Source organism: Nicotiana tabacum, chromosome 18, assembly GCF_000715075.1.
Source record: "Nicotiana tabacum cultivar K326 chromosome 18, ASM71507v2, whole genome shotgun sequence".
Taxonomy (NCBI): domain Eukaryota; kingdom Viridiplantae; phylum Streptophyta; class Magnoliopsida; order Solanales; family Solanaceae; genus Nicotiana; species Nicotiana tabacum.
The window spans coordinates 149,512,607-149,529,283 of record NC_134097.1 but is presented as its reverse complement, the minus strand read 5'-3'; the positions used below and the strand labels follow the sequence as shown (position 1 = coordinate 149,529,283).

General features: G+C 37.4%; 1 protein-coding gene across 3 annotated transcripts in view; it reads right to left on the bottom strand.

Annotated features, from left to right (window-relative positions):
* Nucleotides 1–16,677, bottom strand: part of LOC107793918 (uncharacterized) — a 34,793-nt gene that overhangs the window by 5,419 nt on the left and 12,697 nt on the right. For all 3 annotated transcript variants that reach the window (XM_075237462.1, XM_075237460.1, XM_075237461.1), the window contains exons 10-27: nucleotides 15,492–15,579; nucleotides 15,318–15,396; nucleotides 15,081–15,189; nucleotides 14,915–14,974; nucleotides 14,665–14,783; nucleotides 13,486–13,864; nucleotides 13,201–13,385; nucleotides 13,016–13,088; nucleotides 6,384–6,534; nucleotides 6,122–6,291; nucleotides 5,557–5,904; nucleotides 4,915–5,082; nucleotides 4,507–4,800; nucleotides 3,726–3,902; nucleotides 2,706–2,969; nucleotides 2,195–2,293; nucleotides 1,896–2,080; nucleotides 1,345–1,680 (exon numbers count right to left, since the gene is read on the bottom strand). In XM_075237462.1, coding sequence (XP_075093563.1) covers nucleotides 1,345–1,680; nucleotides 1,896–2,080; nucleotides 2,195–2,293; nucleotides 2,706–2,969; nucleotides 3,726–3,902; nucleotides 4,507–4,800; nucleotides 4,915–5,082; nucleotides 5,557–5,904; nucleotides 6,122–6,291; nucleotides 6,384–6,534; nucleotides 13,016–13,088; nucleotides 13,201–13,385; nucleotides 13,486–13,864; nucleotides 14,665–14,783; nucleotides 14,915–14,974; nucleotides 15,081–15,189; nucleotides 15,318–15,396; nucleotides 15,492–15,579 — 3,284 coding nt within the window. The remainder of the gene's footprint in view (nucleotides 1–1,344; nucleotides 1,681–1,895; nucleotides 2,081–2,194; nucleotides 2,294–2,705; nucleotides 2,970–3,725; nucleotides 3,903–4,506; nucleotides 4,801–4,914; nucleotides 5,083–5,556; nucleotides 5,905–6,121; nucleotides 6,292–6,383; nucleotides 6,535–13,015; nucleotides 13,089–13,200; nucleotides 13,386–13,485; nucleotides 13,865–14,664; nucleotides 14,784–14,914; nucleotides 14,975–15,080; nucleotides 15,190–15,317; nucleotides 15,397–15,491; nucleotides 15,580–16,677) is intronic.

The window sequence follows — 16,677 nt, the reverse complement described above, 5'->3', positions numbered from 1 at the left end:
ACAGGCTTCAAAACCACAAAGGAAGAAGATATCAGGATTATTTGAATAATATTGCAAATGGACTTCAAACAAGAAGTAATAATGCCACTAATTAACTGGAGCAACACTTGACAACAGAAAACGTATAAATTTTGGTGGAAAAAATAATGAAACAAGAAGGCATATTCTTACAGAGAATTGACAGAAGAAACTGACAGCAAAACCCGCCAGTACCAAAAATTCGCCAAAAAGAGAACAAAGAAACAGTATGTAATAATGACATTAAAAGCAGGTGTTAACCTGACCTCAAGCTAACAAACTTTTCCCAAAGATCAAGACTCTGAGAGTGGGGCAATAAAAATTGCCATTCATGTGAGAATATAGGGTCCTAAGATAATCGGTTCCAAGATATACCAGTTTGAAGGGAGGACTTAAAATTATTTTATGTATTTGAAGCAGATGATAGAATCCACCAAAAGAAAGTTTGAAGCAGAGACTCTAAATTATTCTTTTGTTTGCTATCCTATGCAATCTAAAGGCTTCAGGAATGATTTCTAGCCTTGGTTGTAAATTTTCTAGACATCAGATTTCATTTTTCTTGAGGATGCTAGAGTTAATGTAGTTCTGACAGTTCAAAATTTCAGCTTTGACCACTCTAGCAGAACAGAAATCATGTTGCTTTCTAAGATAAACATTGCAGACTCATTGATTCTAAGAAGACTCATTGATTCTAAGAAGTTCCCTTTAAGAAGAGGAAACTCCTAACATTATAAAAGCTGACATCTCACAGAGGAAATCCACAAGATAGAATCAACACTTGCGATAAATCTATTGTGCAGTAGCAAAAATCTAAGTACGACTCTGAACTTGCAAAAGATTCACATTCAACAAGCCGTAATCAGGCAATAGATGTGCATCATTTGAGCAGTGTCTTAATACAGGGATACTGCCTAACATTTATTCTCTTCTTGTTTAACTCTGAAACCTGATAAGTGTATGTGAAGAAATGAACTTTAAGGAAGAGAGCGATGTTTGGAAACACCAGTCAACTGCTAGACTGTTAGTGGAGCCGCCAACAGGCAATTTCTGTGGGGTAACATAAGTAACAAAGAAACTAAAAGAAAAAACATTTGAGGTGTCAAGAGAAGTTAGCGTTGTCCGAGTACACAAGAACAAGTATAGTTAGAACTTGTTATCACTTCTTGCACCACGGTATCTATCTGTAGAAAATGATGCAAACTTAATTATCAAGAATTTATATATCATCGTGTTATCTTGTTTAAACAAAGAATGGAAATGTAAATATGTACATAAACAGTTACCATCACAGACTATGAAACAGAGAAACGACAGAGAGATTTTGACCTTGACATAAATATAACTGGCACAATCACATCATTGTATCCACCCAAAACATCAGCAGCCGTGGAAAAGTAGCATTTCAATAAAACTGCACATGAAATTTGTTCATTCTTGTCTCCAAGATGTAAAGCAGCAGTGTCTTCAATCAACTTCTGGGCCTGAGAAGGAGTCGCATACTTCAGAACTGTAGCACAAGCATTTGCAAACGCACGTTTTGATGTACCACTTCTTTCCTCCTTGACAGCTTGAAATAGAAGTCTCAGTAGCATGGTTGTAAAAGGTTTGATATTTACACCAACTTTCTGCGCTAACAAGCTTATAAAATTTGCTACACCAACCCTATAAATAGGAGAACAAATAAAGTGAATTAGACTTAAGAACTAGATCAATGGCAGTTGACCTCTAAACAAATGGGAATCTCTTCAATTTTTTAGAACGAAAAGTAAATAATCATTAAGGTGACCCATACGATAGAGAGAACTTGATAAATGCATACAAAAATCCAACCAAATTGCATTTCCCACGTAAATTACCATATGGAACCTGCAATATACCTGGTATTTAATCCAACACCAACACGAACTAACTGAGCGACACGAGGTACCAATAATTCCAATGACTGGGAATCAATAACATCGACACAACGATCAAGAGTTTCCCACATTGGAGAGCCCTTTGCTATTGATATACGGAGGTTTTCAAGCTTTTCTGTTTGTATTCCAACATTTGCTGCGTGCAACTGAGATAAGAGACAGGTGGGAAAATATACAAAACGAAAAGAGAAATAAAATTATGTTCCAGACAATAAAAAGTACCAAAGCAGTAAAATCAGAAACCACAGTATTAACCACACCTCAACATAATTTAACCCCTGGTCTTCCAGGCTTGATAAGCTTTCAAGCATGCAGCAAACTAGATCAGGTAGATGTGGCCGAAGTGCAATACCTGCACCCTGCAATTATTGAACAAACTGTTAAAAGAAAGTCGATGAAGTAAAATGCAGGCTTGAAATCAAAACAAACTTATTGGATTCATGCAAGTAGGGAAAAGGCGGAATATTTGCATGGCCCCTAGATTGGAATAGGCAAGTTTCTCTTTCATCTAAAACATCTTTTACCATATACACATGATGATTGTCAACTGCCAGACAAGAACTTCCGCATTCAACAATGGCGCAATAATTCAAGAATATTGCATATCGAAGCAAAGAGAATTCTGCTCAATCAAATCTGAACAGAAACACCCTAATGAATCAAACTGAAAAGATTAACAGAGAAGGAAAGGCAGATGGCCTTGCGGGTATATGTCAACAAGACAGATTCAGCAGTTCAATTATCTAGTTAGAAGTAAAACCAAAAGCGAACCTTCGTGAGTTTTGTAACTACTCCAATGGATGCCTTCCGAATGTTTTCAACCTTACTCATTATGCCTTCAGATAGCAGTAACGGCAACACAATCTCCATTGTCTTTGTTGCCTCCAAAACTGGTGTGAGAGAAACATCACATAACCTCAGTGTTAGAGCAGTGATAGCCCGGCATAATCTGTCACCCGAATTTCGTACAGACTCCTTTATGTCATCCATTGCACGGAAAGCAGTAGTCCATATTCTTTTTAGGTGCTTCTCAACCTATAACATATGCAATGCTGACTTTGTCAGATAAGGCAACAATAATGCTCTCTGCAATAAGGGATACCATGAATCAACAGAGCAACAAGCACACCAAATTAAATTATATGGACAATATGCCAAATTATAACAACGCAAGACAGAAAAAACTCCAGGAAAAGCTTATTTATCAATTGCTTCCTCGCAAGCAATGCAGAGTGGAATTACCAGGTTTCTCTACAGAAAATAAGTACTTCTGTGATGCTCCAAATACCTTCTCTATGAGACCAAGTTTAGATCAAGTATGATAACCTCAATAACAACAATCCTTCTCTTTTTTTTTTTGGAGAAGTACCTAAATAAAAATAATCTCTTTTCTCTTCTTTTATTCTTCGTTCCTTTTCTTTTGACAAGACTGACAAATGAAATTGTTTTGATCATGCATGGCTGCATATAGCATGGTTCCTAGTGTATATAAAAATTAAAAACTTTCACCAACTTCTAAATCATGGTTTACCAGTTTACACGCACCACGATTATTCCACTGGTTACCTGATACTTCCCACCAGCACACGTACTGGGTAACTCTTCCCCGCAAAGCTTAGGTAAAGGAAAGAAATCACCTAGTGATTTCTCCTCTGCTGGGATTTGGTCGTTTTGACTCACTTCATCATACACTAGGCCACACTCTTGGATGCCACTTTAATCACCATTACAATGGTTTCTCAAATACAAGTGCTATTTCCTTGCGCATAAGATGACAAACAATGATTTTACCTGATCAAATTTACGTCCTTGGATTACATCGGAAAGTGCATGACAAGAAGCCTCTCGTGATCGCCAAAGTCGGGATCCGCTTTGAGTCAAAAGATCATCCATAACAAGATCGAAATGCTCATCAATTGTCTTTTTTGAATCTGGAATCAGTGATCTCCAAATATGTGTCATTGCATCCTAAGTGAAAAGAAGATGTAGTTCAAAACTGGGCAAACTGCCTCAAAACACCAATTTCCCACCCCAAAGAAAAAATCATACACACTGAGAAGAATAAGAGAGCACTATGAAAATTTTGAAATATGATATGTAAAAAATGCAACCTATATAACAGCAATAAAACGTAGTCAACTATAAACGGCAATCACAGCGGCCAGTAGGACATCAACTTCCTTAATATAAAAAGTAATTTTATAAGAAACTGCATAGACCACCCTTTCTCCCTCTTACCACAAATTCGGAGAAAAGCATAAGCATAAAATAACCAACTATACAGTTCTCAGATAGCAGAAGAAATGCCAAAACGATCACAGACAGTAGGACATCAACTTCTTTAATACAAAAGGCTAACAATAGCAAGTTGCATGGCAACCACCTTTCTTTCCCTCTTACCACTAATTCTTAGAAAAACGAAAAAATAACAAGCTTAAATAGTTCACATACAGCAGCTAGAACAGCCAAAATGATCTTTAAGATTGATTGCAAGAATATTATTAAGCTAAGCCCCTACCAAACTAGGGATACAGGAAATATCGGCTCCACACAAGCACTTATGTAGAAGTACCTGCACATTCTTATCAGGATCATACTGATAACGAACAAGTCTTGGAACAAGAGCTCGCAAGTAAGGTTGCAGAGCATCCCCAGCATGCTTGGCTATCTTGGAGAACCCAAAGGCCGCACCTCTTTTAGAATTCAAAGATGCCTGATAATTGGCTAAGTCCATGAACTTATAAATCAAGTCCGGCTGCCCCATCTCATTTGCCAAGTTGCAAAGCTCCTTGTAAGTACTTAATTTCCCTCCACTAGGACTTTCACCAATTGCACCCTCGTGAAACACTTCAGACTCTTCTACAAGCTAGGCAAACAAAATGAAAAAACTGATTTCAGAGCAAAAAATGGGTAGAGACAAAAAAGACACAACAGGAAAAGATTGGTAAAGAATTTAGCAAGACAAAAGCAGTCATCAAACCTTAACAGCTCTTTTCCTCTTCCCTGAGCCAGTAAGAGTGCCAACAAGAGCATTCACTAAGTTTTTCTTCATAGAAGCATCGCCAATCTCATATACAACACTAAGCCCCTGAGATGCCAGCTCCTGGGTAAGCTCATTCTGCTCAGCCAGAAGGTGAGAGAATGCTTCCTACAATAAAACAATAGTCAGCAATAAAAGGTTTTGCTTTGGAAACAACAAAGTAAAAGAGGGTTACTTTGATTTCTTAAGATAATTGCAGAAGCATAGGCCTCAAGGTTAAAAAGATACTCCACTAGTTAGTTACTAAAATTGCATTTATCAGGGGAAGAGAAATACTAGAAGCTGTTGTGGCGGCTTAGTTACTAAAACTGCATTTATCAGGGGAAGAGAAATACTAGAAGCTGTTCGGGCAGCTAATGGATTGATTGACACCAGAATTAAGGGAGTGTTCAGCTTATCACGCTAGCTAAATATAGAAAAGGGTATCAGAGCTGAAAAGCGATACTGTTGAGCAGAAACTTTTCCCAGGTATATAACAACAATAACTCACGCCTCAACCCCAGATCAGTTCTAGATTCTTCTCAGAGATGTAATACAAAATTCTGATATGGAACTGTCAGAGTCAAGTTAAATACAACATACCTGGATGTCAGGAAGCAGTTTCTGGATAGCATGGTGCTGACCACAATACATTGTCAGTGACAAAAGCCAGACAGTGCCAGCACAGCGCTCTTGTTTCCGGCTACTGTATAATAGATTGTCAAAAAGCTTTCTAGTGATTGCATCTCTAACTGTACCATGGCCTTCTTCATTGGCTTCAGAGTCCACACAGCTAGAGCTCGGCATTGAAGAAGACACATCTCCCATCAAAAAGTTCGAACTCATGGAAAGTGAAGTGTAGTTACTCTTAAGAATCATGTCAGCAGTAACAGGAACACCACCCCATAAAAATGACAATGCCTCCCCAGCAGCAAACAAGATATCTTCTACCTAATTTAACAACAAAAATACGAAACCAAGATGGAAATGAAATAATGACAACTCAATGTATGCAGCTAGGAGCACAAGAAAGATGTGAGCTAACAGTGATATTAACACAACTAAGAAGGTATTTTCCTCCAGTTTGAGCAAGAGACAAGAGTGTTTGAGCACTTCATGAATATAGAGAAACTCTTTTAGGGCCATGGCTGGAGGAAATTTCACCTACCTTCGACTGGCTAAGACTGAAAATCAGGTCAAGAGCAATATTTAGATGTGAAGACGATGACTCCTTGACACACAAGTGCCCCAAGGAAATAACAATTCTCTGAACTGCTTTCACGTCATCACCAGCAAGCAGCTTGCTTAATTTTTCACGCAAGACAACCAATATAGGAACTGCAGTTTTACACATGTTAAGTATAAATTATCTTGCAACATGCTTCACATACAGTGATTCCATAGTGACCTCAATAAATATACAAACATACCTGAACTAGAGTCTACGAGCAGGAGAGGCAATGGGATACAAATTCCAATATGGCCCAGCGCTTGCATTGCAAAAGAAGCCAGTGTGGCAGTCTCCGAATTGACAACATCGACCAAACATTTAAGTGTACTCTGGAGTAAAGTTTCTGGGATCTGTCACATAGAAATGAAAGCATGGATATGATCCATGTAACCAATGAAAAAGCATCTAAATGAAATCAATAGATAAAAGATTTTATAAGGAAATAAACAGTTAGTGCATAGGTTTATCCACAAGTTGAACATTTAAGATAGTAAATCTCCAAATTTTTTGGTTGCATATTTTCTATTACTAAGTTTAATAAGCAATAGATAACTCTCAACAATGTCAACACAATCAAAGAGCTCGTGAGATCCCATCTCAGCATCAAATTTCTTTGTGCTAGCCTATACACCATGGTTTTGCTATCTGGCTATTCTAAAAAGCATGCACTATAAGGTTTTTGTTATAAAATAAAGACTAGTATAGAGAGAAACTGATGACCCAGAAGCAAATTTGCACCTACTGGGAGATTACAGAAGAATGGAATGGAAGACATTGGTGTTTCAAAATGCAGCAACGGCAAAAGCAAAATTCATCATGTGGTTGATGATCCAGGACAGGTTAATGACTTGTGACAGGTCAATGTAGAACCTGAGTGTGTGATGTGTAAAAAAGAAAAGGAAACAAGAGATCACCTATTCTGGCATTGTGATTATGCAACCCAAGTGTGGAACACAATGTGCAGATGGCTTGGAAGACAGAAATTGGGAAATGGCAACTGGCAGCAGTTTCTTCAATGGACCATAAGTCAAGCAAAAGGGAAGTCTTGCTTATGCGATGATATTCAGAATGATGTATGCAGAAGCTGTTTATCATATATGGCTTGAAAGAAACAGAAGAGTATTTGAGAAAAAGAGCAGAAACGAGGAGCAAATTTCAAAAGATATAGCATATATAGTTAGTGCTAGAGTCACTCCTAGCAACAAACATTATGTGTGTAGTTTATGTTTCTAGGAAGATTAGTATAAGGAGTAAGCAAAAGATTAGCAAGCTGTGTTAGCTTTGCTTTGTTATGTAAATACTTTTTGGTGATTAATATAAAGAAGTTAGTTACCAAAAAAAAAGAGAGAAACTAATATATTATTCGAATTCAAATTGATGTACATAATGAACTAAAATCTCTTCTATTTATAGAATAAAGGAAGCTGTTGTATAAGCTGCTACTGCAAGCTGCTACTACAAGCTGTTGTGTAAGCTGCTATTATAGCTTCTATTATACCACTGAGAGCAATGTTTATCCATAACGGAGTACTGAATGGATAAGCTCATTGTACCCAGTATAGATAATCTTCTACTAGGGGTAATGATTATCCATAACGGAGTACTGAAAGGATAAGCTCATTGTACCCGGTATGGATAATCTTCTACCGCGGATAATGTTTATCCATAACGGAGTATCGAAAGGATAAGCTTATTATACCCGGTATGGATAATCTTCTACCGAGGGTAATGTTTATCCATAACCGGGTACCGAAGTGATAAGCTTATTTCCAATAGAGTACTAAATAAATAAACATATTTACGGCGGAGTTTCATTGAAAAAGCTTATTTACAACGAAGTACTAAATGAACATCTATAATATAATATATTTATAACACTCCCCTTGGATGTTCATTAAAAGATAATGTGCCTCATTAAAACCTTACTAGGAAAAACCACGTGGGAAAAATCCTAGTGAAGGAAAAAGAGTACACATATTTAGTAATACGGATAAGTGATGTTGCATGCAAGATAGCATGGCCCCAAACAGTAGTGGACAATGTTGTTTTCATAAGTAGTGGTCTTGCTATCAATTGCAGGCGTTTAATAAATGACTCTGCAAGGCCATTTTGAGTATGAACATAAGCTACAGGATGTTCAACTTTTATCCCAACTGATAGACAATAATCATCAAAAGCTTGAGATGAGAATTCTCCAGCATTATCAAGGCGAATAGCTTTTATAAGATAATCTGGGAATTGTGCCCTTAATCGAATTATTTGGGCTAATAGCTTTGCAAACGCCAGGTTGCGAGATGATAGTAGGCACACATGAGACCATCTTGAAGATGCATCTATTAGGACCATAAAATATCTAAACAACCCACTTGGAAGGTGAATAGGTCCACGTATATCCCCACGTATACACTCTAAAAAGGCAAGGGATTCAATGCCAACCTTCATTGGTGATGGTCTAGTGATCATTTTGCCTTGATAACAAGCATCACAAGAAAATTCGTCATTTGTAAGAATCTTCAGGTTCTTCAATGGATGCCCACTCGAATTTTCAGTAATTCATCTCATCATTATTGATCCAGGATGGCCCAAACGGCCATGCCAAAGCACAAAACTATTTGAATCCGCAAACTTCTGGTTTACGATAGAGTATGCTTCAACTGTACTAATTTTTGAATAGTATAAGTCAGAAGATAAAGTTAGTAACTTTTCTACAATGCATTTCTGGCCAGAAATATTCTTTGTAATACAAAGATATTCCCTGTTCATTTCATCTATTGTCTCAACATGATACCCATTTCGGCGGATATCTATAAAACTCAACAAGTTTCTTCGGGACTTGGAGGAGAACAATGCATTGTCTATAATAAGTTTTGTTCCCTTAGACAGAAATATAATGGCTCTTCCGGAGCCTTCAATCAAACTTATATTACCAGAAATTGTTGAAACATTTGCTTTTTCCTTATGCAAATAAGAAAAGTATTTCTGATCCTTGAATATGGCATTAGTTGTTCCACTATCAATAACACAAATATCTTCATGATTTGTCTTTGATCCAAACATAATTTGAGGATTATCCATATTCTTCAAAATGACATAAATAAAATATATTATAGTAAACATCATTAACGAAGCATAACTTTTATTTATGTACAACAATTACATAACCATACTATCTATTACAAACAATAAAAATTAAAATACTTACATTTCTACAGATTCATTACCAATTAGATGACTTGTTTCTCCTTCTGGGAGAGCAAAGTAATTAGCTACATCCAAATGCATGAAGTCTAAATTATCTTCAGAAATAAAATTTGCTTCAGCATTTTTCTCTGTCTTCTTCATGGAGGCTTGATAAAGCTCAACCAGGTGCTTTGGCGTACGACAGATACATGACCAGTGCCCTTTTCCTCCACATCTATAGCATGTATTTTTTGCATTTGGCGTTTGCACCGCTTCATGCTTTTGTTCCTTCCTTTTCCACTGCTGGTGGTGAGGAGGCTTCTTTGGTGCATTATTATTACCATGATTGGGGTTTCTTCCCCGACCACGGCCATGACCACGACTGGGGCCACGACCTCTTCCACGTTTAGCTTGGTGGAAGTTCGTCTCATTCACTTCAGGGAATGGACAAGAACCAATAGGTCGGCTTTCATGGTTTTTCATTAATAGCTCATTATGTTGCTCGGCTATAAGAAGATGTGAGATAAGTTCAGAATACTTTTTAAATCCCATCTCTCGATATTCCTGCTGCAGGAGCATATTCGAGGCATGAAAAGTGGTGAAAGTTTTCTCCAACATATCATGATTAGTAATATTATCACCACATAATTTCAATTGGGAAATAATTCTGAACATAGCAGAATTATACTCACTGATAGATTTAAAATCTTGTAGCCTTAGATGAGTCCAATCATATCGTACCTGTGGAAGAACGACCATTTTCAGGTGGTCATATCTATCTTTCAAATTATTCCACAGTATGACCGGATCTTTAACGGTAAGATACTCCATTTTCAGGCCCTCATCAAGGTGATGGCGTAGGAATATCATTGCTTTGGCACGGTCTTGGTTTGATGCCTGATTTTTGTCTTTGATGGTGTCTGCCAGACCCATTGCATCAAGATGAATTTCAGCATCAAGCACCCAAGACATGTAGCTTTTGCCCGATATATCCAGGGCTACAAATTCAAGTTTAGAAAGATTTGACATTATTTAGGAAAAGAAAGTTCGTACCTCTAATACTTTCAAAGTATTTGCTCGAGATGGCAGAGTCTCGTGCCGATAACGTGTTATAAAATAAAGACCGTAAAGTAAAGACTAGTATAGAGAGAAACTATATATTATTCGAATTCAAACTGATGTACATAATGAACTGAAATCTCTTCTATTTATAGAAGGAAGGAAGCTGCTGTGTAAGCTGCTATTATACCAAATATGGATAATCTTCTACTGTGAGTAATGTTTATCCATAACGGAGTACTGAATGGATAAGCTCATTGTACCCAGTATAGATAATCTTCTACTAGGGGTAATGATTATCCATAACGGAGTACTGAAAGGATAAGCTCATTGTACCCGGTATGGATAATCTTCTACCGCGGATAATGTTTATCCATAACGGAGTATCGAAAGGATAAGCTTATTATACCCGGTATGGATAATCTTCTATCGGGGTAATGTTTATCCATAACCGGGTACCGAAGTGATAAGCTTCTTCAGGAAGCTTATTTCCAATAGAGTACTAAATAGATAAACATATTTACGATGGAGTCTCGTATGGATAAGCTTCTTCAGGAAGCTTATTTAAAACGGAGTACTAAATGAACATCCATAATATAATATATTTATAACAGTTTTTCAAATGTCTTGGTCTCTCATTTTGCCAGACAAGCCTCACAATTAGAATTGTCATAATCATCATTAAGCACATGACTGTATTCATTTCTTCAACATGATCTAGTTATTGGTCATCCATAGTATAGGGCCTTATTTACTTGTTATTGTTATTGCTTTTCATCTATTTTCTGGTTCTTATGTCGTTATTATTTCTATGTTTTCTGTTGATGGTACTGATGTATTTGTCTCTTTTCGTCTACTTGAGCCGAGGGTTTTTCGGAAACAGCCTCTCTACTCCCTCGGGGTAGGGGTAAGATCTGCGTACTCACTACCCTCCCCAGCCACCACTTGTGGGATTTCACTGGATTGTTGTTGTAGTTGTTGTTGTGGTTGATCTAGTTATTGGTCAATTTTAGGTCTTCATTTCAATGATTGGTTACTCAAGTTAACAAGTGTGAACTTGTTTTTTTATAAGAAATGGACCTTGAGCCTAACTCAACCCAAAAGTTAATTCATGAGGTGAGGTTTGCCAAGACTATATAAGGAGACAACATCCCATTTTCTCCTCCAATGTAAGAAACTTAACTCTCCTACATGCCCAGGACTGACATTTGGGACGAGAACAACATAACATGGGGCCCTAAAACTAAGTAAACCAAGAATAAGTACAGTCTGTTCTGGTGCCATGATACGAAATTGAGCTTGGGCCTAACTCAACATTCCATTTTCTCCTCCAATGTAAGAAACTTAACTCTCCTACATGCCCAGGACTGACATTTGGGACGGGAACAACATAACATGGGGCCCTAAAACTAAGTAAACCAAGAATAAGTACAGTCTGTTCTGGTGCCATGATACGAAATTGAGCTTGGGCCTAACGCAACCCTAACTAGCTCATGAGGTGAGGATTGCCGAAAACCATATAAAGAGAAAACAACACATTTTATGCACTGATGTGGGACACCTATGTTAAAAACATAATTTAATGAATAAACTTATAAAAGTGTGCTCTCTATAACCACTTAAATGGGGCCCTAAAACTAAGTAAACCAAGAATAAGTACAGTCTGTTCTGGTGCCATGATACGAAATTGAGCTTGGGCCTAACGCAACCCTAACTAGCTCATGAGGTGAGGATTGCCGAAAACCATATAAAGAGAAAACAACACATTTTATGCACTGATGTGGGACACCTATGTTAAAAACATAATTTAATGAATAAACTTATAAAAGTGTGCTCTCTATAACCACTTAAACTTTTAGATGAGATAATCACACACTTCAACATGGTAGTAGATCAAGAAAGATCATGAGTTCAAGTCTCACCGTCATCCATTATCAAAAAGAATTTTCACGCGTCTGGTGCATAGAAAAATCAGACACACACGTGAAGGGCAATATTGAAGAGATAACTAAATGAGCAAAAATTCAGCTCTCTCTAACAGCTTAAAGTTTTAGATGAGATGGTCAAAAACTTCAACATGGTATTGTGCAGGTAGAGGTACTGGGTTCAAGTCCCACCAACACATCAAAAAGAATTTTCACATGCTTGGCCCATGAAAAAACTCGAGCCCCCACATGCGGGACCACATGTTGAAGCCATGATTAAATGAATAAAAATGTGCTCTCTCTAATAGCTTAAGCTTTTGGACAAGATGGTCACACACTAGTACTGAATTTGTTCCTACAAGATTGTGTCTCTTATGGTGATTGCAACGCCTCTCCTCTTAAACTAGCTATCACCCTGTCAAGCAAATTACCCCACATGTAAAAGACAAAGTAACAGCCCAACGTCCACTTTCTAACACAAATATAAGACAAATATGACAATTAAACTCGAGTAACAAAGAGAGTATCCATATGAACCAAATACACTGCTGATGCTACAAATTAGTAAGCATATTGTTCTACCACGCATTTTACATCAAATGACAGGGAAATTTAACAAAAGCACCTGGATGCACTTTGGAGAAATGCCGAAGGACAAAAAACTTACAGAAACAGCTCTTGACATGCAATTTGCAGTAACATATCCTAAAGTACATAGCACGCCGTGCTGCATCTCAAACCTGGAAGAATTGATAATGAACATCATAAGAAAACTAACGCAGTTGCTCCAAAAGGGAGACGATTCACAAGAAGCGATAAGGCAGCTAAATGTTTTAAAATCAAAGCTACAACCTTAACTTAGGTGCTGCACCAATTGTGGAGATCAACTCAGTTATAAGATCAGACAAACTGTGAAGAGAAAGTGAGCAGGAAGCAATTCCAATTAAACGAGATATAGATTCGCGTGTATCAAAGTCAATATGTCCCAGAAATTGCCTCATCCATGTGATTTTATCAACATATCGTGAAGCCATCACCTGTCAATTATATTAGTAAACCAAAAGTTCCCGAATCCATATATCAGATACAAAACCAGAATTTGATATCTCCTACCATTCACGGCAAATGTCCGCCTACCTGGGGAATATGAGATCCAATAGATATAAGAGCTTTGGAGGCATTAGCATGCAGGTCAACAGAACCTTCATGAGCCATTGCATGTTCTAGAAGCAAACATAATCTCTCAACTGCAACTGAAAAATCGGCACCTTCTACCAAATTATTTTGCTTCATATCTGCGTCAAAGCACCTTAACAAAAACTTGATCATAGCCACATAAGCTTTAGATGGAAAATGAAGCTTTGGACCTCCCACACTAGCAGAATCCAACACAGCTGGCTGCTGTTGGATAATATAGTCTAGCATGTCAGAAAGTTTTGGGTACTTCAAGTCGAGGCTTTTGCTTACTGCTTTCCTTTGATCTTCATCAGGAAACAAACCTTCTAATGCAATTTCCCTACAAAAAGTACAAGCTGCACATTTGTAGACTGTACAGAAAGAGGAGATAGATACTAACCCATCCAAGAAATCACAAACAATATATCAGACATCACTTGAACAGAAACCATAAAAGATGAAATTATTTTCAACAATGAGGTATACCATGTCTTTTCTTGTGAGTTACTTCCTGCTTTCTTTCCATTACTTACTACTAATCTATTATACAGCACTCACTTGAAAGGATAAAGAAGATCAGCAGCGAAATCTTAGGGGTCTAAGAGAGTTTTTCCAGATAAACACCTAGGGAACTAATGGAAGCCATTTTCTTCTGGCTTCATCTTTGCAATCCTGGACCCAGAATCCTCAGACTATCTATGGGCTAGCTTACTTTCAGTTGAGAAAAAGCTTCATGCCTTTTCACTCCATGTGGCTCTCTTTTTCCAGCATTAGGAGATTCACATCAATTAGATCAAATGCCAGAATATTAAAATAGCAGAGTGAACTTAGATAAATTTCAGCATGCACTAATACTAAAACAATCCATTCTAGAAAAGATGATAAATGTCGTGGGATTTAAGTTCCGGTATACAAATGGTACAAAAAGAGTAGAGCTGCCCACGCCAAAATATACTTTTCTAGAAATAACTCCACGTGATTGATAGAATTATTCAGAGAATCTACGAAACAGTACAAAGATTCTAAATATGCAAGAATACATTCTGGACCGTAAGGAGAATACTGTATAAAGATATCCAACAGTTGCCAAATAAACAAGTGTCTCCACTTAATGTTAACCAGTAAACCTCATAAGCTAACCTTATATCCAGCTTAGGATCAGCAGCTCCAAGCATACAAATAAATCGGCTTGGGCAATGCTGCATGTCAAACAACAAGGTCGCCCATCTGATAGCACAAAAGCGCACTTCGCTTTCCTCCTTTTAAAAAAGAAAGATAATAAAATAATAAATAACAGCCTGCATCCCTATTTAATAGTCTCTACTAACTGGAACAACCGTAACACTAGAACAATAGAACTAAAGGAAACAATGCTACAAATGGGTCCTACCACTTGAGAACTTCTCAGAAGAAGCGACTCCAGATCATTTAATACATGTTGTGGTGCATCCTGGAAACCGTATATCCATCAGAAGATGTAATAAAAGGAGAAGGGTGGAGACAATAGAAAATTTAAATAAGCAACATATAGTGTTGACAGCTCTGATATGTAGAACCTTGTAAGCAAAAGCAAGGGAATTTGTAGCTTCTTGAATAGTAAGACGAAGAAATTGGGCCTCAGATTGCAGGGCATCAAACAGCCTTCTAGCAACATCGACTTTTTCTCTGTAAAAATTAAAAAGAAAATGGCACATCAAAATTATATCTACTTTATCTGAAAACGGAAGAAAGGCCCCGGGAGTGGGGGAGAGGGAGAGAGTGAAAAGAAAAGAGGTATCAGATAATGTACATACCTAAAAAGTTGAGGCATCCGCTTAGCAAGCAAGCCAATTGCTTGGAAGGCAAATGATTTGGTCTCCCGTGCAATAGTATCTGGGCATATACTTGTTAAAAATTATACTAAACCAATTATATCAATCTCAAATGGCCTAGTTGAACAAAGTTCAGTTTTATATGAGCAATAGCACCTGACTCTGATGCTGAATAACCATCAAGAGATTTCAGAATTCCAGTCAGTATAACAGGGCCCATAAGCCTCAATTGGTCCATTGCTCCCTGCATTTATTTGATAACAAACTGTCAGAACGTAAGGACCCTTCAGAATTGGGAAGTAGCTGAATTCTGAAGCTCGGTTGAAATGCTTAACACGTAAAGTGTATCTCATGTTAATCAGAACTCATGGAGGGGGGGAAGAGATGGTTGTTTTCTGTAAAGTCATAGTATTATAAGAGTATTATAAGCTCTTGGTGAGGGAAGAGTCAAGTTTTCGGCACTTTTCAGTTTGGATTCCTAGGGAACCAAGAAAGGTGTAATTTTCACCAGGTTGGCTGCAAGGGAAGCTATATTGACAGTTGAGACTTTGAGAAAAAACGTGGATTACATATGTTAGCTGCTGCTTTATATGCAAACGCTCAGGTGAAGATGTGGACCAACCTCCTCCTACATTGTCCAGTGGCAGTGTGCTTGTGGTGTGAAATTTTGAAATGCTTCGGGATGCAATGGGTGATGCCGGGCACAGTGAAAGTGCCACTCTCCAGCTAGAGATTCAGAAGGAAGAGGAGAGTTTTTTATGGAAGAGAATGACTGTACATCTCAAGAAATAGCATCTGATTCCTATTTTTTGGGTGCACCCACGCTGTTCTAGCGTGTATAAAAGATTGGGTGTTGTTCAAAAAAATCTCATATTATGTGGTGGATTCTCTACCCTTGGTATACCACTTGTACACGGGAATTTTTCCCCACCATAAATAAAATTATTTTTTAATTTTTTGATTGTTTTAATAAAATTACTTACCCTATCAACAAAAAGTGTCAAACTTAAGAATCAATATATTTGTTACATTTTGGACACTAACTAATAACTTAACTCTTCAAAAAGTCTATTCTAATATTAACAATTAACATCCTAATATAGGTTGGATGCATTATGGGAAAGTGATCATTGCTATAAATAGGACATCACGTAATGGATGATTCACATTAAGTAACGAGCTTTTATGGGTGGTGTATCCATAAAGGCGTTATAAAGGAGAAAGGTAACTCCACAGGGTTCATTGGCTCGATTGTTCACAATCGTAATATTCCCTGTTTCAATGGAAAGAACTAAAGGAATATGAAACAGGGAAAAGCTTTTCATATTCCTTTAGTTCTTAG